We start from the raw sequence: 25537 nt of genomic DNA on the forward strand, positions 1-25537 counted from the left end.
GAGTAGAACTGGTGGCTCCGCTTACTTTGTTCCTGGGGCATTTCTGTCTGAGCCCAAGAATTGGCCAGTTTCTGGCAGGGTGTGCCACAGGAAAATAGACTACGCAAAGCAGCAGCCGCACCCCCCCCCCGCACCCCCCAACCCTCTGTATCCACAACACACACAAAATGGTTTCTGCAGATTATGCTAACGGTATCGTTTACATGCGATAGCCTAGATTTTTGTACAGAAACCTCATTTGTTGATTTTGTTGCCTTTATATTTTTAACACAACTATCTATGATTAATGAATAACTGACCCGCCCTCTCTCTTTTTACCCTGCAGAGGAGGGGACCCTGGGGAAGGGAACATGGGAGACACAGAGCATCTTGCGCTGGAACAACTTGCGAGTGCAGTGCCTGCCACATTTAGGAAAATATTCCTATTTCTGGTTGGGCACGAAATCCAATCATGCTCAAAAGCAGAGTTTTCACTGCAAGAGGTGGCATTTGAAGCGCAACGCCAAAGCCCTTTTGTTCATTGGCAGGCTCTGGTAAACAAGCAGCTCTTGTTATCTCCCCTTTCAGAGACCTGAGATGGGAGGAAACACCAGGGCAGCAGCGCACTGGAAGCACACAAAGCGAGAGGTTTGCTGCCCCCAGAGGCACCAGGAAAGAGTTTGTGAAGATCCAAGGACTTGCCAGATCTCACGGGCCATGACTGGCCCACCAAGGCACTGCCTCCTCTTCCGGCCCTTTTTAGCAGCCCCTAGATACTTCTTTTGTTGCTCTAATGCAATGGCTCCCTACTGGTGGTCCACAGAACCCAGGGGGTTCACGTGATCCACCCAGGGGGTCCGTGGCACCATTTGCATAACAAAACCTACCATGGAGATATCAACATTTTCCAAAGTAGAGGGTTCATGGCAGGCTTCCTCAAACTCGGCCCTCCAGATGTTTTGAGACTACAATCCCCATCATCCCTAACCACTGGTCCTGCTAGCTAGGGATCATGGGAGTTGTAGGCCAAAAACATCTGGAGGGCCGAGGTTGAGGAAGCCTGGTCCATGGTTTGGCTTTGGAAAAACAGGGTCTGCAGTACTTAGCTAATTGGGAACCCCTGCTCTAATTATTTTGACTTGTTAGCTCCCCCTCCCCCTAAGAGCAGCCAGTATGGCATGAATGATAGATGAAAATAAATAGAGGTAAACTCCTGAATCTTCCAACATCCGGCTTCACTCGATGTCCACAAGCTCCAGGGTTATGAGAGAGCAAGAAAAACTTTTCTCTTTCCTCTTTCTCCAGGCCCCACCTAATTTTATACATTTTGCAGGATTCTGAGTTTTTCTGCATAGGAATTAAGCAAAGTAGATGCAAGTTAGCCGAGATTCCTGCATTGCAGGGGGCTGGACTAGAGGACCCTTTCAGTCCCTTCCAACTCTACAATTCTATGATCCTATCCTGCCACCTCTTACTTGGCTTTTCACTAAACTGAAAAGTCTCTGCCACTTTGAGATTGAGATTGGACTCACGTCACATGACGTGGTTCAACCGAGGCGACATTTGCACAACCGCGTTCTGTAAGAAGTCTCTCGGACCCCCTTATGTCCAAGGAAGCTTTGTGTGTGCCCTGGGGAAGAACGCAGAGCGCACCCCCAATTCAGAAAAGGGCACCATTCATGCACGTGCAACGAATTAGTGTGCCTCTGAATGCCCATGAGAGCTTTCGTTGGTCTTTGGTGCATAGAGGCAGGGGCCCTTAAGTTCTAGTCTTCGAAAACGGGATCTCAAAGTACCCAAAGGGTCTCTCACTCAAGAGTCGGCAGCAGCAGCAGCAGCAGCAGCAGCAGCAACAAAAGATGCCTCAAAGGCACCCCTGAACCTCCCACTTGAGCATTTCAGACAAGAGGCTGAAAACCTTTGGCAGATAAGCTGCCAAAATCCTTTCAGGCAACACAAAAGGACACTATGTAATGGGGCCTTGGAAGATGACTTCTGAAAAGACTTGTCAAGGCTACTTTTCTTTCCCTCTCATCTTTCTCTTCCTCCTCCTCCACCTCCTTTCACTCTTCTCTGCATCCATGGGGGACCATCTCTCAGCCCTGGATCAGCCTCCATCCAAGGGGGGTGGGCAAAGAGATGGAAACAGAGAAGACTGCGCAGGATAACACTCTCTGATTATATTTGGGGGAACTGGGGGGGGACCAAACATCTGTGGTTGGGGGTTGCAGATTTCCCATCATGGGCATCTGGTTGGCCCCCGATGGCCTAAACCCCCTCTTCCCTCCACCTCTCATGAGCCTAGGCTGTGTCTGGGTGCCAGGTCGCCTCCTTTGCATGCATGCAGAAGCTCCCAGGTTGAAAACCTGGCATCTCCCGGCTGAAGCTCAGAAGAGCTTACAACACTCCATGTAGGGCAGGCCATACTGAGTGAGATGGACCAATGGGACAAGACAGCTTCCTGGGCTCCTGCCATTTGCTACAAAGCCCAGCACAACTGCCAGGGGCCAACCCTGCCAGCCTCCCCCAGCTCTGGAGCAGGCCATCCCTGAAACTAATAACCCCTAAAGATGATGCGTTGGAGGGGACAACTTTGGCCAGGAGGCAGCGAGGGCCACCAACTTTGTTTCACAGTTTCGTTCCAAGGAAAACTAAAGTTGAGCCTTGCCAAAGAAGAGAGCAGAGGAGCCTCATCCAAGAGTGGTGCCAGCCAGGGTGCCTGGCACTTAATAATAATAATAATAATAATAATAATAATAATAATAATAATAATAATAATTTATACCCTGCCCATCTGGCTGGGTTTCCCCAGCCACTCTGGGCAGCTTCCAACCAAATATTAAAAACAATACAGCATCATCAAACATTAAAAACTTCCCTAAACAGGGCCACCTTCAGTTGTCTTTTAAAAGTAAAATAGCTTATTGCCTTGACATCTGCTGGGAGGGCGTTCTGCTTTGTGATCAGTGGCAGGCAGAGAGGCCGCAAGTTCGAGGAGAGGCACCAGGACCCGGGACAGGAGATGCACGTCCCAGACGCAATATGCCCCATTGAGACCCCTCCAAGAGGTATTTTTTAATTGCTCGTGGAAGAAGACGCCAGGCAGCTCAGGAGAAGAATATTGATCTCCAGCCGTTACAGCAGCAGTGCAGACTTCCTGTGTTTGTAGCAGAAACAGCAGCCGGGGTTCCAGCGGCAGCAGATACAGGCATAGACAAAGTGCAAAGGCAGAGCCATGTGGAAAGTGACATTTAATTAAAATATAAGCCAGGGCTCTGCAGCTGCAGGGAGACAGCAGAGGAGTGAGAGGGGGTTTGATTTATAATTTAAAGTAAAGCCCCATGCTCCTAAAAACGCAGAAGTGGGGGGAGAGAAATTGAAGCTAAAAAGACCATCACCTGACACAGCTAAGGAGAGGGCATAGATTCAGTCTGGTCACGATCCCTTTAGTGGTCTGCCTTGCTTTGCTGACGGCACGGAAGGATGGGCAGAGTTGTTCTGTCCAAGAAAACATTCCCAGGCTACAAATCCAGGCTGTGTCAAACCAGGATGGGCAACTAGCAGCCAAAATGGTGCAGGGGTCAGTCAGAGTGTCGGACTAGGACCCCACTCTGCCATGGAGTTCACTGGGTGACCTTGAGCCAGTCCCTGCCTCTCTGCCTAACAGGATATAACCTTGCAGGGTCGTTGTGGGGATTAAAGGAGGAGGGAAAGAACCACATAGAGAAAAGGGTGGGATATAACTTGAAGTCAAGCCATTGTGTGAGCAGCACTGAAGTGACCCCCCCTCCCCTGGGCACAAGCCTAGGCAGTGTATATAGAGGTCCTGGGCAGCCCAAGAGCCTCGCTGGTGGGGTCCAAAGGAAAGCCGAGCCAGACATTTGACACCAGCTTGGCTGCAGGAGTTGCTGGAAAGAGGCATACAAGGTGCCACCCAACCACCTTAGGGACTGCGCTCCAGATTTGTGGAGGGTTTCCTCCTGAGCCTTTTCTTCTCCTGAAGATGTCCTGCAAGGCAGTGGAGGTTTAGGATCAGAGTTTTTCTTCTCCTAGATGGGCTCCCTTCCCAGGCAGACAAGCCCCATCTACGGCATGGGCAGAAACCGCTTTCTTGACCGTTGGACTCACCCACTCTTGGTCTCATCCGCTCAATCCACTGGAGCCTGTCTTCACATGCAGGGGACGTCCCTAACTCACGAAGGGTTTGAGACCCACTGGCTACCCTCCCCTGGTTTAGCTGGCCAGTCAAGGCTGTTTCCTGGGATTGTGGCCGCTGTTGCATGCGGACAGCTTCTAGGAGTCACAGGTGAGGGCTGAGTGCAGGGTGGGGAATAAAGGTGGACAAATGACCCCACCAGAGGTACTACCCCTCCCCTAGCACCCCATACACCACAGGATATAAATACAATGACTAAAACCAAAGCACAGGCCAAATGCCGCTGGGGAATGACTTCAGCTAGGTAGGTCTACCCAACAGCACCACATTCAGGTCTCCCTTGCCTCAAGTTTCACTGCTTTGTTTGTTTTTAATTAAAAAACTCAAATATTTAATAGGATTTATGATCTGATCGCAGATTTCCCAATGTCTTGATTAACCTGGCCTGAAGGTTAACAAGAAGGAAGCTTTTCCAAAGTGAAAAGCCCCCAGAGTTTTATACAAGAACAAAATGTTTCTGCGTTTTCCTTTACTCCTTTTAAAGGGAGATATTTAAAAACCTCCTTTCGCAGGACCAGCTACGGTAGTCCCCAAATCAGAGTTGGATTAGCTCAGGGATATTGATTGCTCCTAAAACTTCTCTGCTTTGCACACTAATACTGCCTGGTATGAAAAATATATAAAACCATACATTAAAGGGGAAGGGAGAAATCCATTACTAAATTAATCAGCAGAGTGAGAGAAGCGCTTTCCCCGCAGAGACGGAGAGGGCAGGCTGCTTTCTGCCCCAATCTTTAGCAAGGTGGGAGCAGAGAGAGGAGGATCCAGCTCTGTGGAGGATGCAAGGGGGGGGAGGGGGAGAGACAGGTGCAAGGCCAGCTATCTCTTTAAAAATAAACCAGGAGTCTGCAGCTGGAGAATTGGCTCTGAGCAAAACATCTTCACCACCACCACCACCACCATTGTTGTTGTTATTAGAATTCATATATCATTCTATACCCACCAGTCTCAAATGGACAATGGAGGCCCACAAACAGCCCTGGCTCCTTGGCCCTCCCTCCTTCCTTGAGGCTGCCCCCTCGCCCGGTAGCAGGGACCACAGAAGCCACAACCATGAGCAGGACCTCACTGCCAAGCTTCCAGACCCACCCGGGGCGCAGCACTGGTTGCATTGGGGCACATGTGGGGCGCATAATGATAATGATAACTTATGGAGGGCAACAAGCTCACCCTTCCTGCTGTAAACCCACCACTATGCGAGACGAAGGAAGCCCAGGAGAAAAGGCAGAAGGCGGCAAAGAGAAGGAAAACTGGGAAGAGAGAGGAGTGGTTGTCCCAGGGAAGCCAGCCAGCCAGCCAGCCAGCCAGTGTGTCCACAGCAGGAGAAGAAAGGCAGAAGAAGAGCCTCAGAAATGCCAACATCCCCTGTGCCTTCCAGCACAGCGGGAGGCCAGCATTAGCAGGCTCACCTTTGATGTGAAATTAATACAAAAATTATTCAGCAGCACAGGCAGGATAATAGGATTCTGTGGTGGTGGCAGGCCCAGCTGCTGCCACGCTGCGAAGTGGGCTCATTTAATATCGACGGAAACGACGCCAGAGGACAAGAAATAAGGCCCATAAAGATAATTGCCGAGATACTCAGGAGCAAATTAAGTAATCAGAGTCGCTTCTAAATCGTGCCTAGTTCTAAAAAGAGCCATCTTTTCCGATTACACCAACAACTGTTCATCAGAGGACGGGGAGGAAGGACTGCAAGTCCAGTTCCTCAAATGCTATGCAGAACACCATTCGATCAGCTTCTCCGCAAGAATATCCTGGGGGACTTTGTCAATGCCTTAGTGAAATCAAGATACATGACATCACATCATTCCCCTGATCCACCAAGGTTGTAACTCTGTCAAAAAAAAGAAATGAGATTTGTCTGGCATGATGTGTTTTTGAGAAACCCATCCTGGGTCTTAGTGATCAAAGAAGCAGAGATGTTCATCTCCAGGCCTGGAACACTGCAAACATTGGAAGGCAGAAGAGGAGAGAGTGCTCTTGATGCAAGACAGGGGGGGGGGACCCCCAACATCCAGCCCTCTGGTTTAAAAACACACATTCATCACTTGAGACTCTTAATGCACCTTTGCAGCCAGAGAGGTCACCGCAGCTGCCTCAACCGGGCTCATTAAATAGACCTTTAATCACAGCTTTGGATGGAGAGACAAAGACTGCAAGGAACAGGTGCTTTGATGAGTGACCTTTCGGAACCTGTTTTAATGTAACTAGTTTACAGCTTATCCGAAAGGCCAACTCATCAGGAGCCGCAGAGTCACAGCAAAACCCAGAGAAATAATTACAGGGGCCTGAGGAGGGAATAAAAAGGGGAGGCAGGAAGCAATTCCTCGGAAGCAGGTGACCAGGGCATTGGCTGCGTGGGGCCCTGGCTGGCGAGCACCCAAGTCACAGGCACGGCAGCAAAGGGTGCTCCCCAAGCCAGCCACGAGGCACTGCCCAGCCACAGTAACCCACTTTTAAAGTGTCACTTATCCAGGCTTCCTCCACCCATCCAAGCCCAGCCCCTGTCTCCGCTTCCCACCTGCCCTTCCCCTCTTCTTCTTATTTCCTAAATAAATATACTTTTCAACATGGCCAGAGAGCATCAAGGGGAAGCAGGAAGAGCCAGCTGTTCTCCCTTCTCAGAGAAAGGGGTGACCTGAGCCCAGGCGCTCTCTCCCTCCCTCTCCCCCTCTCTCTCTCTCTCCTTCTGACTACCACCCTTGCAGTCAAACGGTTCCCCGCTCCCAGCACCCACCAACCAGCATGGCCCTGGATCCTCGTGGGATGGAGAGCTGCTCCCATGCCACCAATGGCTGCACTTTTCCTGGGGGAGGAAACTAGGCCAATTGCCATGGCCCCCAGACTGCAGGCTACCCCTGAGCACCCACCCACTTACCACTATCCTCCGCTCTAGGCACCTAGATCTCCCCCTTTATCCCTGACCATTCCTTGGCCACACAGGCTGAGCTCCCTTCAAACCATACATTTGAAACATTACAACGCCACTTTAAGCTTCCCCCAAAGAATTCTGGAAGGTGTAGTTTGTTAAAGGTGGTGGGAGTTGTTAGGGGATAACTGTCCCAGCAATTTCCCTCCCAGAACTACAATTCCCAGAGTGGCTTCACAATCAATCTCTGTTAAGAGTGGGGGGGGGGGTGTTGCACACTCCTAACAACTCTTGGCACCCCCCAACAAACCACAGCTCCAAAACTCTTGGGGGGAAGCTGTAGCTGTTGGAAGTGGCCCCACAACGATTTAACCCATATGGTGCAGATGTGGCCCCAGAGTTCCCGCAATGGGAATCGTTATGACCAACACCAGCTTTGGTTTGTGTGAAGGCAGTTGTGAGTAAAGTCCGCAGAAGAACCAGCGAGGGGGTCTACTCACACTTGCGTGGTTCCAGGGCCTTGTTTGGGCAGGTGAGGTGCTGGCTGGGCGGGTTCTGTGTCCTCTGCAGGCAGGCCAACATGACTGGTGGCAGGGAAAAGGCTCCAGTGGCGTCAATCCAGAGTGCACTGTGGGGGACCCAAAAAGACGGAAGAGCGTCAGTCGGCAAAACTGGAGGGAGTCACAGCATCATGGAGTCATCTAGTCCAACCCCCTGCAATGTGGGAATCTCAACTAAAGCATCCCTGACAGATGGCCACCGACCCTCCAAGGAAGGAGAGTCCGGCACTCCCAAAGTAAGCCCATTCCACTGTTGAACGGCTTCTACCCTCAGAAAGTTTTTCCTGACGTTGAGTCAGAATCTCCTTTCTCGTAACTTGTAGTCATTGGTTCTAGTCCTGCCCTCCAGAGCAGGAGAAAACAAGCTTGCTACATCTTCCATGGGACAACCCTTTAGAGATCTCCCCTCAGTCTTTCCAGGCTAAACATACCCAGCTCCCACAACCATTCCTCCTAAGGCTTGGTTTCCAGACCCTTGATCATCCTGGTTGCCCTCCTCTGCTCACATTCCAGCTTGTCAACATCCTTCTTAAATTGTGGCACCCAGAATTGGACAACGTATTCCAGGTGTGCTTTGCCCAAGGCAGAAGAGAGTGGGACTATTACTTCCCTTGATCAGGATGCTAGACATTTGTTGATGCAGGCTAGAATTAGCTTTTTTTGCTGCTGCATCACACTACTGCCTCATGTTCAGCTTGTGGTCTACTAAGATCCCTAGAACAGGCACCCCCAAACTGCGCCCCTCCAGATGTTTTGGCCTACAACTCCATGATCCCTAGCTAACAGGACCAGTGGTCGGGGAAGATGGGAATTGTAGTCCAAAACATCTGGAGGGCTGAAGTTTGGGGGTGCCTGCCCTAGAACCTCACTAGTCATTAATAACAGACATCACAGACAGCCTAGGAAAAATGCAGATTGCATCCACACAACAGTTTATTTCCACTTTCATGTTTCCCTAGCTATTACCTTCCACGTGATATTTGAGCTTCCAAACAATGTAAAAGCTACTTTCAGAAATATAGTATAATATAGTGCAAGTTTAGCACTCATTCCCATGTAATTTGTTTCCAGTAAAAAAATCTGTTGGAAATAACACTGAAATGAGCACTAAACTTGCACTATGTTCTGCTAAATTTATGGAAGTGGCTTTTAAGTTGCATGAAAGTTCAAATACAATGCAGAAAATAACAGGGAATGTTGTGGAATAAACTGCTGTGCGAATGCAGACTAAGTTGTGTGATTCTCCCACTTCAGAGGACCTTGCAAACTGAGTCAATAAGAAGAATGCTAAACAGAATAGCTCAGAGTCCAACACCAGGCAGCTGAATTCAAGGCAAACGAAGGACAGGTTTCTAGGTCTTATGGTGGTGAAGATGTGCTTGAAAGGACGAGGGCGAGCCTCAAAACAACATAAGTTGCTGAATGATATTTCTAGGGAATTTCTGAGGCCCTACCCATGACTAACAAAGCCAGAATAATGTATGCAGAATGGCAGAGAGGAAAATAAATTACACCAAATAAGACATATTGCGCATAGTTGCCTAATTTGCTTAATGCACACAGTTTGCAGAATCCAGCTTTATTATTGTTTTTCTTGGTGCAGAATCTGGGCAGCCTTGGCAACATTATTTAAATTACTTATGCTTAATCATCCCACCCCACTGCCTTCTGCCCTAGCCCTGAGTGACTTCCAGAATGGTCTGATCATTATAATTCAAATGTGTGCACCAAGGAGTCCTCAGATCCAAGGACATGACAGAAAGTAAACCATGGAAGTTTTCTGAAAGTGGTTTTCTATCACTTCTTTTCCTTCTGGGTGGGTAGAAACACCAAATCCCCCCCCCCCAAACCCAGAAGCATCAATAAAAGCTGAAGGGGCACAAGTGTGGGCTCTTTTCTCAGCAGATGATAGAATCCTAGAACTGTCCACTTGGAAGGGACCCAAGAGTCCAACCCCTTGCAATGCAGAAATCACAACTAAAGAATCCTTGTATTTGTTTGATAGGACAGTCCTCCCAACAGGGTAAGTTTTACCAGCAACACCTGACTGGAACAAACAAAACATGAAGCTTTCCCCAAGTTTTAGAAAACACTCAGCTCACACTGGATGTCCCCCCTCCACCTGAAAAGTAGCAAATGATTACCCCCCCCCACTCGCTCCACCCTCCCTCTGGCAAAAGGGGAATGTGGAAAGCCCAGCTCCATTTGGCTCAGGAGCTTCCAGCTGCCACATCTCAGGCTGCCTGATGACAAAAGTCAAGGCCAAAGCCACCGATTTGCTCCTTCGGAGCTCAGCACACAGCAGCACTATCCTTTGGGAACTGCAGCGCGTGGCATAAATTACGCTTTGTTCCTCTCCCCCCTGAGTGATGTCTGGAATGGCAGCCGGGAGCAGGAAAAGGGTTGGCTGGCAATGTACAAGGAGCAGACAGTGTCCTTCCGAGTGGAGGTTTCTGTTCCATTCTGCTTCCATGTTGAAATTCACTGACAGCTGCTTGTCAGGATGCTGGAGGGAAAGACTGGCCTACCCAGGGAACAAAAAGCAAATGTGGGGAGAAGAAAGAAGAGGAGGTCGGCTTAAACCACCAGGGAGCTTGCAAGAACTCAGCATATGCCTGGAAGGACAGGTTCTCTGATCAGGTTCTCTTGGTCTCAGGAGTGCCGGAACATGGCTGTCACTGAGGAACTTCTGGATTCCAACTTCCAGATTCATACAAGTCACCCAAGAGGCATGCATACTTGTTGCTTGCTGCAAGAATTAAGACACCTGGTTTGTTGCTCCAGAAAGCCTCAATGCTATCCAGGAGCAGCCAGAGCCGGATTTTCCATGGCCCAGAAAGTAAATGCCTCGGGGGGTTAAATGGGGGGCTAAATTAGGGATTGAGCAACGTGTGACTTTCTAGACGCTCCTGGATGCACCATTTCTGACCATTTGGCATGTTGGCTCAGGGGGGTGGGATATGGGGAGCAACTGGATCTGGTTTGTGTGTCACAGGTTCCCCCATCTTGGTCTAAATATTAACCAGTGCAACAAACATACAAAATATAGATGTACAGTTAACCTCAAAAAAGTCACACTACTTCTTTTAAATGGAAAAACGGACTTTTATCTAGATAGCTTAGATAAAAATTCATGGATTTTATTTTAAGATATTATGACTGAAAATGTTTGGACTGTATCATATTCAGATTGCATTTTAAAAGGTTGTTCCTAAGGGACATTTTTGAAATATGAGGTTTTGTGTTTTTTAATTGGCCTTTGATCTAGATAGCCTTTGATCTATGTGATCTTCCCTAACACATCCCTAGTCTAAGCCCAGGCATCATAAATAGGTTTGGAGGAGATTTTCCTCTCTTTAGAACAATTGTGTGCTATTTCTTGGAACTTTACTACCATGTTTGTGGATGGCTACAGCCTTCCTCCCTTGGCTGCTTATTTCTAAATGCAGGGATGCTGTCTCTCTCCGTGCATGTTTTCTTTAAGCACCAAGAACACAAGACAGCTCAAAACATTTTAGTGCCCAACTAAAAAGACAAAATAAATGGTCCCCCCCCCCCCCCGCAGATAACCAAATGCTTGGGGCCATTTTACAAAAAATGCAGCCTGCTAATCTGCAAGCAGTGAAGTCCCAAATATCAGGGGGTCCTACAAGATTGCTGTGCATGTGAAGATCAGCTCTTTGTCCTGGGCTCAGATTAAACCCTGCAGCGGATCCCCACCCCTCTCTTCCTGATCCTTCAGCCTGGATTCCCACCCTTGCTGCTTTCTAGCTCCCTCAACATGGCAGGCGCAGGAGCAACTTGTGTGCAAATCCCCTTTCCTCACCATCAATTCTGACTGCAGAGGGAACTGGAAGAAACCAGTCAACAAATTATTTCCCCCCTACTGTCCTGCTCTGCTCCAGGTGACTTTCAAACAATTCATGGTAACCTTTTGGGGCTGCTAATTAGAAGCAGCCTCCTGAGAAATGCTGGAGGGATGGGCGGAGCGGAATAGGGACGAAGCCAGAAGAACAGGTGCAAGACCTGCAGCTACTCCTTTCCCTCTGCCCCGCACCAAATCTCCTCCTTCGGATATGCCAAATGGAAGCAGGCACCATTTCCCCAAGGCTGCGAGCAAAACATCCCCAGGAGAAATTATACAGGTGGAACTAAGGCAGGCCCTTAAAATCAGTGGTAAGGGAAAGAAAAAGAAAACCTAAATTGTGTGGGATGTAACATCACAGAAAGCAGTCAAATACAACATTTCCTGTTTGTCTAGAGTCGACCCATTAGGGGATGTTACTCCAGCCAGGAGGACTTTCTGTCACACCTGTCTAGAGCATCCTCCTCCTCCATGTGACCAGGTAGATGGCCACGCAGCCATCTTCCCTTCTTCTTCGCTTTATTCCATCCTGATGCCTTTTGATGAACCCACACTCTCTTCTGTAACTACAAGCTAAAGCCTGCTTTCAGGATCCTACTGTGAACTGAATATAAGTAAACTTCTGGTTACTTTTAAAAGAAGATTGTTGTGTCTTTATTTTTAAGAGAGAACAAAGGGGATTTACCAGAAACAATCCAATCTGGACAAGCGAGACTGGAATGCTTATCTCAAAAGATTCTCAAGAATTCATCAACTACCGGTAGTTTCCTGCAATATACAGGGGAATGTGCTCTGCTACTAGCTTACTAGCGTGAGTAAGGATAATATTTAATCAATATATCCTCTCCTACTATCCACAACATTCCCACAAATTGCAAGGAGGACATCATGAAAAGAAGGGGAAAACTTCATAGAAAGTGGAAGTTTTGCCTCCTGATTGCTTTCAACAGTTTGGCTCTCAATGCTGGTTAGATGCTTTGCTTTGCATTAGAAACTTGCATTAGAAACTAACCCAAAGACATGAGCCAGTTAATTCTGTTCAACTCAATGCCATTCTCCCTGCGCTCCTTTGCTCAGCATCTGGCTGCACATGCCAGTTTCTGGCTGCATTAGTAACCAGTTAGCCAGTGGTCTCCACATGGGGTGGGAACAAGGTGGGTTGGAGATGGGGAAGAGGAAGAGGAAGGAAATGGTAAAAAAAACCACAAAAGTCCCTCCCCCCCCCAAACCTCCATATGAAAGTCTGCAGCGATATACAGCTTTGCTCCATATGACCCCATAGCTCAAGCCACACAGGGTGCAGTAAGTACTGAGCGAGATGCTTTCATTAAGATTCCTGCAAAGCAGGGGGTTGGACTAGATGACCCTCAAGATCCTGTCCAACTCTACAATTCTATGACTCTATACCTCCAAGGTCACCATCGCCCAGGCTGATGGGGAAGAACTTCACCAATAAAACCTCACCATCAACCTCACATGCAGAGAACAGAGGCCCCAAAGGGTCGTCAAACTGTTCCCCCTTTGAGGGCTCTGGTTATCTCCTCTGGTTGTTAGAAGTCTTGGTCAAGCTGGTTCCCTCATGGCCACCAATGGCTCCTAGCCCCCTGGCTGTGCTCTCCCTCCACTTGCTGGAAGGCGCAGGAGGGCAAAGATGCTCTTGCGCTCCGCTGCTGCTGCTGCTTGCGGGCTTCCCATTGGGGGCATCCTGGCGGCCACTGTGAGAACAGGACGAGATTGGCGGCACCAGCAAGGGCTTCCATTCTGTTTTGGACTCTACCGACTCCCACCAGTCCCAATCTGCACAGCTGCATGATGCTGGGGCTGGGGGGCACTGCAACACCCAACCTGCAAGGCACCAGGTTGGCAAGGACTGAAAGTCCCTCTGAAGCTCGCCTGAGTGGAGCACCAGGCTCTGTCTTCAGGCAAACACCACCGGCCTCTTGGAACGGCCTGTCAAGCCAACCTTGTCCCATACTACTTTTGAATGGAAGGAAAAGCTTATTTTCTTAAAGAAGTTGTCCAGGCAAACAGTAGCATCCGAATCCAAAGAGCTAGGAGATAATGATTAGGAATGATTTATTAAAATTTCCTATAGTGACACCGATGCACTTTAAATTAAGTAAGAGAGAGAGAGAGAGAGAGAGAGAGAGCGCAACCCACTGCTCTAATTTAAATTTCAACAATAAAGAAAAACCAAGGAAGGAAGAAAAATACATTTTCAAAGCACCCCACCCACCCAGATCTCATAATGGAATGAAACAACACCTGAAGGGGTCCCTGCACACACGTTCAGAGGCAGCACTTTAAGGGCACCCACAGAGCTCATTGCCAGACACTTCTCTGGCTTGCTGCTGTAACGGAGAGCAGCCAGCCCAGCACAGGCATGGGCTCAAATGGGTTATTATGCTGCCTGCAACCTTTGCTGCTTCTTGCTGTTTATTCTGCCCTCTGTCCCTCCTGCATTCCTCTACGGGAAGTCCAGAATGGGCCTTCTCCGTGATGGCTCCCCACTTGTGAAATGCTCTCCCTAGAGAGGCCCTCCTGGCGCCATCATTACGCATCTTTCGGCACCAGGCAAAAAACGTTTCATTTTCACCAGGGCTTTGGTATTTTAACTACCTGTGGCCCCTTGAGTGGGTAGGATATTTTAATCCTGCCTTTTAAAACCATGAATACGTTTTTGATTTTTCTACACTTTTGTTTTGTGATGGTTTTAATGTATGTTATCTACATATTGTTGCCAGTTGCTTTGTATTGCAATGGCAAAAAAGGTAGCTAGTTTGTTTAAAAATTATTATAATAAAAGTATTTATTTTTAATGACTGTATATATGCAGGCTTTAAAATAGTTTTTAAAAACTCAGTTGCTGCACAGCAGTAGGCACTTAGACACTTTGCAATTTATTACAAGAACAACAGGGAGGCAAGCTTTTGTTTCTCAACACAAATCCTGCTTGTGGGTTCTTGTCCTGTGGGGAGGGAGGTTCAAGTCCCTACATCAAAACCAGGTCACCCTGATGCCACTTATAAATGTGTGCATGTGTGTATATTATATCTTGAAAAAGTAAAAAAGAATGAGTATTTAAAAACTGAAGCTAGTGGAGAAACAGCAAGATGTAGAAAACCAAATTTAAAAATATTGAAAAGCAAAACTCACAAAAAGGAGAAATCAAACCAGGTCCAAAATGTACCGTACATTTTTTTTATTCCTAAACAGTTTTCACAAGTATACATCCCCCCCCCCGCTCGTTCTTGAAAGCAATCAAGGCACACAGCACATGTGGTGTGCCAAAGTTTGCACAACTGTTCCTTGTGCGCAGGGAGACCTGACTTGATTTCTGGTATTTTTCAAAAACCACAGAAGTGTTTGCACCTTTCTGAAGCCATTCCCACAGGGCCAGTTGGGCTACAGAGGTTCCTTCCGCCGTCCCTTTCAGGACCATCTCAAATGATCCATTTCTCCTTCAGCCAAAAAGTTCGGCAAAAACATGCTACACTTGCGAGAGAAAGGTGTGCCGAGAGAAAAGTTATTTAATCCTGAACAGGTGCCTGGAGTTGCCAAATTGGTCCACTTTCCTCCTAGTAATGAAGTATTCATGAATAAAAGCCTTTTTCACTATTTTTCTTAAGATGCTAATTTCACAACAAGAGTTCGTTACCATGTAATTATCCCAATCTTGTCTTTCCCCATCTGTAGCAGACACTCTCTAAAAGCAGAAGACAATCACACAACCACCTTTCATCACTGACTATTTTACTTTCTGCAAAGGTACCTTGAAAGAAGTGATTTTCCTCTGAAAGGGACTTTTATTCTGTTTCAAAACCAATTTTCTCCTATTACTGTCTTTAAGAAAAGGAGCGAGACACAGAGAAAGGAGCATTCGTTATATGTCCCTCGTTAATGCAGCTCGTGGTAAAAAGCAGCAATATCCATTTCCCGGCTTTGATTTCTGGTAATTTTAAAATATGATATCACAATCAGTCAGAAATTATGTAGTTGGAGAGAAGAAAATACATACACGCACACACATCTGAGAACAGAGCAGGGCTTATTTGGGAATTGAATACACTTGACTGATAAGCCAACCAGCTGCTCACCTCCACAATGCCAGGATTACAACCTTGGCCTGGTCATACAGGGAGCCAGCAAGCCGCTAGAGCGCTGGGAAGCAGCTAAACTCCACAACAACAAAAGCAACAAGGCAGGCATACAGAAAGAGGCAGGAGGTGGGGTTTTAGGGTGCAATCAGATGCAATTCATGCAAGGTGCAAAAAATCAGCCAGAGGGATGCATGTGCTGCAGATTTTGCAGGAAGGGGCCTATGTTCCTCTCACTTAAGGATCCTGACACTCCCAGTTTGCACATCACGCTAGGCCAAGTCATGGCTTAGCTCACATAAGTGAGTTCCCAGAGTGAAGACCAAGGCCACACAAGGCTCCTCATGGCTCCTGCTGCCACTACCCAGGCAGGGCTGAGCCACGGTGTGGCTGTGCCATGGGGCTGGACCTGGATTAGGTCCATAGTTTCCAATACTCAGATGGTTCCTGTGTCCTGAACACAGCCAGCCCCTCCCAGCAGAACGAGGAGCCAGTGGTCCACTGAAGCATTTCCAAGGTCCTAAATTCAATCCCTGGCTGCTCCCAAAGGATGGGGAGGCCAATGCGCTCTGTGTGGGGCTACCCTTGCAGACAACTCAGGAACTTTCATGGGTCCAAAATGCAGCCGTCAGATTACCAGCTGGTGTTGTTTAGATCCACATAACCCCCGATTTAAACGAGCTGCACTGGTTGCCAGTTCATTTCTGGGCCCAATTCAAGGTGCTCATGTTAGCTTCCAAAGCCCTAAACAACTCAGGCCCCCAATATCTGAAAGACCCCCTTCTTCCCTAAAGACCCACTTGGGTGCTGCCATCGACAGAGGGGGGCCTCCTAGTACCTCCTCCACTCTGAGACATGGCAGGGAGTAGTGGCCTGGGAGTGGACAGCCTTCTCTGTGGTGGCCCCTCAGCTGAAGAACTTCTGCCCCCCCCCCCAGAGGTGCACTGTCATTATGCAGTTCCTGGAAAATGTGCCTCTTTACCCTGGCATTGGACATTTGGAGATACAGATTTTCACAATCCAGCCTATTTCTGTGACTGTAGGCAGCTTTAAACTGCTTTTATTACTGTCTTTTAAGGTGTGTAAAAATAAAAACTTTTTAAAATATTGTTTTAATTGCTTTTTAAAAATGATTTTCCTTTTTATGTTTTTAGCTCTCCCAGTTTTCTCTCCGTTTTTGTATTTTTATCCATAAGCTTCCTGGAGTCCCAGTCTGGGGAAAAGGCAGAATGTAAATAAATAGCAATAACAGCAATAGCCCTGGAGTAGACAGATACAGCGTTCTTTATTTGCAGAGCTGAGGTGCTCCCTGAAATAAAGGCGCCTGCCCGTCCCCTTTCCGCAGCGCTTCTTCTGCATAGCCATGGCCCTGCTCCAATCCCTCGCCTGCCCTCCTTGTCCTAAGCCTCATCCCACCTGCCGTCTCCTCCAGCTCTTGATGACCAGCCAACAGGTACTCGCCATCTGGGTCTCTCGCAGGAGGGGGCTGCTGCTGGCCCTCCCTGCCCGCCTGGCGCTTTGTGTTAATCCTCCTGGTAAATCCACAGGCAGCCCTCCTCTCCTCGGAGACCAATGCTCGGCTTTGGAGGGCACGCCACCTGGAAAAGCGGCTGAGGAAGAAACCCTGGGAAGTGAAAACTCTTAGAACTGCAGCTTCCTATTTTCCTCATCACACAAAGTGACGTACATTATGACAGACCTCGAACCTGGGAGGTGACCCACTCCTGGAACCGAAGACAGGGCACAGGTGAACGCAAAAGCAGTTGCCTCTTATATCCGTATGGTAACAAGGTCAAGCTGGTTTTCCACCGGTGCCTGCCAGGCTCCCCGGCGGATTGGCTCATCTGTGATACTGACAAGCTGGAACGTGTCCAGAGGAGGGCAACCAAAATGGTCAAAGGCCTGGAAACGATGCCTTATGAGGAACGGCTTAGGGAGCTGGGTATGTTTAGCCTGGAGAAGGTTAAGGGGTGATATGATAGCCATGTTCAAATATATAAAATGATGTCATATAGAGGAGGGAGAAAGGTTGTTTTCTGCTGCTCCAGAGAAGCGGACACGGAGCAATGGATTCAAGCTACAAGAAAGAAGATTCCACCTAAACATTAGGAAGAACTTCCTGACAGTAAGAGCTGTTTGACAGTGGAATTTGCTGCCAAGGAGTGTGGTGGAGTCTCCTTCTTTGGAGGTCTTTAAGCAGAGGCTTGACAGGCATATGTCAAGAATGCTTTGATGATGTTTCCTGCTCGGCAGGGGGTTGGACTGGATGGCCCTTGTGGTCTCTTCCAACTCTTTGATTCTATGATTCTAAGGAAGCGTCAGGGTCTCTCTCCCTGGAGACCAACAGGGACCCTATTCCAGACCAAGGGTACATATGGGAAGCCTTCCAGGAGCCCCATGCCAGAGAAAAAGGGGGCAAAGCAACAAATGCAAATTTTAGCTTTGCACGGCTCTGCCCTGCCTCCCCTGCCAGAGGCAGCAACACTTCTGAATGCCAGTCCCCCCCCCCAACCAGGACTCAAGGTGGCTTACATCGGTTAAAGCAACACAGATAAAATCCAGAAATCTAAGAACACATAAGAACACATCTTCAAATATCTGAAGTGCTGTCACATGGACCAAGCTTGTTTTCTGCCACTCCGGAGGGGAAGACGCGAAGCAATGGAGCCAAGTTATAAGAAAGGCGATTCCAGCTAAACATCAGGAAGAACTTTCTGAGGGTAAGAGCTGTTTGACAGTGGAATGGACTCCCTCGGAGGTTGAATGGCACCTGTCACATTCCTCCATTTCTGGAGGTAGGACAAGATGTCCCAAATGCACAGACATTAATTCTGCAAAACTGTAACCTTCTGCATCCCTAATTCCTACAGGAGTTCCAGCATGAGAACCCCGCCCCCCCCCCCCAAAACCATCAGCCTAACATGGTCTGTACATGGGAGGGCTGAGATGGGGCACAGAAGCCAGCTGTCCTGATTGACTGTCATCTGAGGAGGACTGTTCGGAAGGGAAGGGGGCACCATGCAAGGCCCTGAATTAGCTGATGAGACTTTGAGGCTGAGCTGTTCAAATGCTTAACATTAGCTTAGTTAGCTTCATCTGCATCTGAACTAATTCCCAATCACCCCAGATTGCGTTCCAAGCTGGCTCTGGCCAGAGACAGCACACATTTCTCTTCCTGCCCACTTTAGCCAGTGTTTGCTGCCTGGGCTTTAGAATATGGACGCTGAAAGTGGAGGAGGGGGGTTGGAGACCCATTTGCAACCCCTCCAGCTGCTGCTGACTCCGCCTCCCACCAGTTCCCTCATCCAGCAAACCACTGGGGCACAAAACAGTCCAAGAGAGCGGAATTCGGAACAGAGAAAAGGAATTCTTTACACAGCACATAGTTAAACTAAGGAACTCCCTGCTACAGGAGGCCGGGGTGGCCACGAAGCATGGATGGCTTTAGAAGAGGACTGAACAGTTTCTTAAAGGATAAGGCTACAGATGGCCACTAGCCACAAGGGCTATGCTCTGGAGCCCCCCCCCCAAGCTCCCACAACTCTTTGCACCAGGCTCCAGTTGGGTCTATTTGGGGTACTAGCAAAGAACAGTCAGCGCAGCTCAGATGGGAAAGGACTGCTGGCCTTCTGTTTTCACCTGAAATAGAGAACCGCACAACAGCAGAGGGTCACCCTTACAATGGAAGGAAGGGAGCCTGCTGGACCAGGCTGACAGGGACTCCAGCGTCCTGTTCTCACCGTGGTCAGCCACATGCTCATTACAGGAGCCAATCAGAAGAGCAGCTCTCCTTTCCTGCAGTTCCCGCAATGGCTTCTCAGAAGCATTTACTGCCTCCGATGAAACCTTGAAAGCAGAGATGCAGCGAATGTGAGGGAGGTGCTCTCTAGGTGCAGAAATACAGCCTCCGTCCTCGTAGCCGCCTGGGGGTCCTCATGATCCCACAAGGCCAGGTCTCCCAGGGAGGAAGGAAGACTTCTCTCCAAGGAGCCACAAATTACAGCTGCATTGGGGAGCCACTGTTTGTTTTCACTAGTCAGAAAAAGAGGTGGCCTTTTTGAGCTTTCTGCTCCACACAGGCAAAGTTTAAGTGTATCGGGTGTTTTTCAAAAGCCTCCACCCTACATGACGCTGATCCTAGCACAAGACACTGCCTGGGGCCATTTTGAGAGTCTTCCCAGAAGGTTTACCAGAACAAAATTTAATTTCTAGCCATCATCATTTGTTAGCAACTGTGTTTGTGGATCCCCATTTCCTTCTCTGGGTCACTAAACTCACATGGCAAAGAGGCAAAGAGGCAAAGGGTGCTGCGGGCGCCAACATCCTTCTCATGCCCCCCCCTCAAAATAAGTTCTGCTGACAGGTTCTCCTAGAAAAGGTCACATCACTCTTAATTAGCCACAAAACCTCAAATCACCTGAACCTGGAGTGATGCTTTGGTGCCACTTGTCTCCTAGAGCGTCTTCTGCCCACCTCAAAAAGAGGCAGTTCTACAGGTACAAGATCTCCGTTGCACCCTGGCGAGGCCGGAGCCACCACTGGGCCACACTAAGGCATGCTGCCCATCAGCACCAATGCCCACAGCTCCTTCTGGTTTTGTTTTAAAGAGGGAGAGAGAAGGGGGAGGCAGGCATATTGAGAAATGGGGGCCCCCTGCCCTGCAAGCTGCAGCTCAGAAAAGGCTGAGGAGGACCCCCCCTCTTGCAATGAGCCTGCAAACACGGCTCAGGAACTCCAGGAAACAAAAACAAACAAACTATGCCGTTTTGACATCAATTGTTAAAATCCATGTTGTTTTCAAAGGTTCAGCCTTGATTTAAAATGGTGTCCAATCTTATCTGAGCACAAGTGAAAACCTGCCCCTTGATCTCAGGAACCACCATGCCAAATTTGATTATGGTATCTTAAGAGTTGTCCAAATGCAGAGAACAGGCAAACAAACAGCTTCCTGAAATACAGTGGTACCTCGGGTTACAAACGCTTCAGGTTACAAACGCTTCAGATTAGACTCTGCTAACCCAGAAATAGGACCTCGGGTCAAGAACTTTGCTTCAGGCTGAGAACAGAAATTGTGCTCCGGCAGCGTGGCGGCAGCAGGAGGCCCCATTAGCTAAAGTGGTGCTTCAGGTTAAGAACAGTTTCAGGTTAAGAACGGACCTCCAGAACGAATTAAGTTCATAACCAGAGGTACCACTGTATATCGGAAGTGCTGAATCTGGGCTGAATATAGCAGGTCACCTCCAGAAATGGGCAAGGTGGTGGCTGGGGAGAGAAAAACACCCTCCCAGGACTCAAGGGCAAGGGAAACTGTGCATTGCAGGAGGGCTGGATCAGGCCATGTCCTGCCTCCTCCCACAGTCATCAGCTAAGTGCCCCTAGGAAGCCACACAGGAAACGGGGCTCCTCGGTGGTTCATCCCCAGGAGCTGATATTCACAGGTATACAGATTCTGAAGGGATGCAGGTGGCGCTCTGGGTTAAACCACAGAGCCTAGGACTTGCTGATCAGAAGGTCGGCGGTTCGAATCCCCGCAACGGGGTGAGCGCCCAGTGTTTGGTCCCAGCTCCTGCCCACCTAGCAGTTCAAAAGCACAAAGTGCAAGGTACTGCTCCGACGGGAAGGTAAACGGCGTTTCCGTGCGCTGCTCTGGTTTGCCAAAAGCGGCTTAGTCATGCTGGCCACATGACCCGGAAGCTGTACACCGGCTCCCTCGGCCAATAAAGCAGGATGAGCGCCCCAACCCCAGAGTTGTCCGTGACTGGACCTAATGGTCAGGGGTCCCTTTACCTTTACTGATTCTGAACATGGAGGTTCCACAAAAGGACGTTAGACCAAAGGCCCCTGCTGGGCACCTTTCTAGGCCCTCGCCTTCTGGCCAGCCACTGCCGCCACTTGCTCTGGCTCCCCTCAGGTAGGGAGGCAGGGCCCAATTGTCCTCCCCGCACGGCACGCCCTCCCTGTTATGCAATTTCACTTATGTGCGCAGGGGCCCAGAATGCAACCCCTGCATAAGGGGGGGGGGACACACTTGAACACGGCAAGTCCCTGCTGACAGAAGTTTCCTTCCTCCTCTTCCAGAGATCTGTGTGCTTTACAGCTCTCTGGGCAAGGCCCTGTCACCAAGCAGCTTGTGGCCCTGGATTTCATAAACTTATTATGGGATGTGAGCAAGGAGCCAAGGATCCAAGGAGGCAGAAAGGGAGGGGAGGGGAGGTCTACACCAGGTTCTCTGGACAAGAAGAGGCATTTTCTGTTGACCATCAATGGTCAGAGGGTCTGAATGAAGCACACCCGCCAACTCAAAACAGATCAGCTGCACCTTTTTGCCTTCAGGCTTCCCGTAATAGCAATGATACAACACAATACATTCAATATCTGCCACTCTCCGGTTTTTAAAAATAGCTGCCTTTCTAAAAGTTACCCTATGGCAACCAACTGTTTTTTTCAGCTCCCATTTCACAGTCTTTTCTCTTAACGCCTGCTAATTTTGAAAGCCTATCGTTAAAATCGAGGCTATTTATAAGTCCAAGGTCTTTGTGACTTTTTTAATAAAAGAAAAAAGCCCAGCCGACATCTAATGCGCCAATGATAGAACTCTTTGGCACTTTTTCTGACATCCGCAGGGGGTACGATGGGCCTTATCTCCAGAGCTGAAGGTCCCCGTGGCAAGATAAGGTGCCGCACAGCTGTCCATGCCCTTCTCTCCCCCCTCACCCAGCAAGGCTGAGATAAGAGGAAAAGGGGATGGAGGCCAGAGCAGAGGAGAGAGACATGTTCAGAGCCAGAGGCGCCTGCTGGAGAAACACTAACCAACCCAAACACGATTTCTGAAGATTTGGGAACTGCCACAATTTCAACAGGCCAAACAGGTGGCTCCGTGGCACAATGGATAGCGAGCCCACTGGACCTCTAGGGATCAAGGGATCAAAGTCAGGGCTGCAGAAAGAGATGTGTTCAGGACACCCACGGGCCCCTGGGCAAGTGAGCAGGGCTATCCGCCTGCCAGTCACACGAGGACAGGTGGTTTAAGACAGTGCTCCCAATTCATCTTCTCAATCCAAGATGTGCATCATGGGCAAATGTTCCGAATGTGGTGCCCTTCCCCTACGGATATGCTCAGGAGTTTCCCAAACCCCATCAAAAGCAGAGAGACATAGCAAGGTGCCCAATTCAGACAGCACCAAGTTTCTCTCAGGGCTACAACAGAACTTGGCAAACAAAAAGGAAAATGGTAGTACCAGAGCATTCACTGACACAGGAGCCAAATCCCCTCTTTGGGATGTTCTCCTGCACAACCTTCTGCACTTCTATCCTCTTGCACATCTCCTGGCAGGGCTGGTGCAGGAGAAAATCCCAAAAGGTTCTCCCAGCAGGTCAAAAGCTGGGCATCCTGCTCTGGCACAATCCATGGCAGCCTCAAGGCCAGGCCATTTGGGCTGCCTCTGTTTACCTCACAGGAAGGCAGATCTCTTTTCTCCAAGCTCTGTCCCTTTTTGGAATGATGCCTTCTCCCTCCTCAGGATCGGTCCTCAGACCATTCAAACATCTCCACCGATACTCAACATTTCCCCTGCCTGTTTTTTTCTTTTTTTAAAATTCTTAGTCATAATCTTAAATCCATCTGGCAGAAGGACCCATAAACTTCCACGGAATCACATAATTGTAGTTGGAATGGACAGCAAAGGGCCATCCAGCCCAACCCCCTGCAATGCATAAATCACAGCTAAAGCATCCTCAAAAGATGGCCATCTAAATTCTATTTATAAACTCCAAAGGATGAGACTCCACCACCACCCGAGGGAGTCTGTCCCACTGGCAGTTCTTACTGCCAGAAATTTCTTCCTAATGTTTAGTCATAATCTCCTTTCTTGCCATTTCAATCCACTGGTTTGGGTCCTGGAGCTTGCTCCATCTTCCATGTGACAAGCTGGCGATCCTGTCACCGTTCAGTCTTCTCTCCTCTGGGCTAAATATCTCCAACTCCCTCAACCGTTCCTCATAAGACTTGGTTTCCAGATCACTGATCCTCCTGGCAGCCTTCCTCTGCACACCTTCCAGCTGGTCCGTATCCTTCTTCCAAGTGGGGAGCCCAGAAGTGGACACAGGAGTCCAGGAGGACTCTGACCGAGGCAGAAGAGAGAAGGACTATGATCTCCCCTGACCTGGACCCAAAGTTCCCTTATTTGCACAGCACTAGCACAGTGATGGTGCACAGACAGGTCATTACAAATAGCAGCCAAGAAGTTTAACACCATTTCCCATTTCCCACAATGGTTATTTCACAAGTTCATGTTAGTCCCCAGTAACCCTGTGAGGTAGACAGGCTCCATGTCCCCTGGTAAGCAGAATGGCCAAGGGCTGAATCTGGACCCCAGACAAGAGCCAGTGTGGTGTCACAATCAGAGCATTTGTAGTGGGGCAGGGAAGTACAGGGTTCAAACCTCCACTCCACCACGGAGTGTGCTGGGGGACAGCCCCCCCCCTCAGAGCTTATCCTACCCAGCAAGGTTCTTGTGAGGATGCCACTTGGAGGGTAAAACCTCAACACAGAAAATAGTTCTGGTCTGTTTTAAGCCTCATCAGATCTAGCTTTTACCATCAGCCGAGTGTTAAAGCTTCACATTTGGTAGAATCCCATCTGGCAGGCTCAGCAACTCACCAAACTCGGCATGACCCGAATTCTAGGGATCTGCCCCGTCTTCTCAAAATGTTCTTTTTAGTTTGATCAGGAAAACTTTTCAAGAGCCATTTGCAAGGAAACAAATGTCAGCACAAACAAATAGTTTGTAGGCTCCTCACCCGATTGTTAAACTCGACCTGTAACAACTTCCCTAAGCCAGGCTGTTCTAGCCTTCCTAAGCAGGGGGTTGGATTAGATGACCACTGGGGTCCCTTACAGCTCTACATTGTGATGATCCTAAGGGCACCAACTGTTCAGCTCCTCACGTCCTCTTCAAAAACCCCAACAACATCCCAAGGGGCTTGAGGATTCAAGACCACATGAGGCAACTCTACCTGAGCCCACTCCAAGCTGCAGCACTGGGAAAGGATAGTAATGCACTCTGCACATGTTCAGAAGGACCCTCTGTTCCTTCCTCACATGTTCCAAGGCTAGTCACTGCTGAATTACTGTGCGTGTTTGCGGGTGTGTGTGTGTCTGTCTGTCTGTCTGTCTGTCTGTCTGTCTGTCTGTCTGTCTCCTCCCCCCAGGTTGCTATGCTGGAAACCATGGCGTAATTTATGCTCAACCTTGAAAAGGAAAATGAGTGGCGACTCAATTAGCAAAGCTGACAGTTTGGGTGGTGGAATGAGTTAATCTGGGGAAAGGTCACCCCTCTGTAAATTATGGGAAATATAAAATAAAAAACCCAAAAGGGAAAGTTCACTAGCACCTTGCCAACGGCTTGCAATAAAGCAGGGGGGGGGGGCAGTCGGAGGCATGGCTGACCTTCCTCCCTGCTACCCTCCTTCCCCCCCCCTTCACTTGAAAATGTCTCCATCAGACTTGCCTAACATATTTGGCAAAGGCGGGGGAGCAGCCTGCTTAGAGAGAGAGAGAGAGAGAGAGAGAGAGAGAGAGAGAGAGAGAGAGAGAGAGAGAGAGAGAGACCTGTTAATAATTAAATGTTAATCTAAAAAGCAATTTTAGCTGCCGGTCTGAAAATGTGGTTCAAGATTATATTAGCATGTTAAGAGTCAAGGGTAGTTTTCCTCTAACCCCTAGTGTGATCTTTAAAAGCCTGGTGATCTTAAAGAGACAAAGACACTGCTGATTAAAATAGGGGGCTTCTCCACAGATAATGCCTGGTGGGGGGCTGGGGGCATCCTCTCCTCCCTTCCCTGCTCCGCTAAGAGGTGTTTGTTAATTTAAAGAAGCTCCGTTGTCTCCTTCACAACAATATTGGAGCGTTGGCGGCAGGGGGGGAATCACTCAACCCCTACCCTGCA

General features: G+C 48.8%; 1 protein-coding gene across 2 annotated transcripts in view; it reads right to left on the reverse strand.

Moving 5' to 3' along the window:
- FAM222A (family with sequence similarity 222 member A) overlaps positions 1 to 25537 on the reverse strand; it is a 77951-nt gene that overhangs the window by 25388 nt on the left and 27026 nt on the right. Inside the window, exon 2 of one of the 2 annotated variants that reach the window (XM_035135391.2) lies at positions 7568 to 7695. In XM_035135391.2, coding sequence (XP_034991282.2) covers positions 7568 to 7649 — 82 coding nt within the window. In that variant the 5' untranslated portion in view covers positions 7650 to 7695. Of the gene's footprint in view, positions 1 to 7567; positions 9736 to 25537 lie in introns of those variants that run through there. The other variant, XM_060282069.1, reaches the window with a different exon arrangement.

The sequence above is a fragment of the Zootoca vivipara genome, chromosome 13, assembly GCF_963506605.1.
Source record: "Zootoca vivipara chromosome 13, rZooViv1.1, whole genome shotgun sequence".
In the NCBI taxonomy this organism is placed as follows: domain Eukaryota; kingdom Metazoa; phylum Chordata; class Lepidosauria; order Squamata; family Lacertidae; genus Zootoca; species Zootoca vivipara.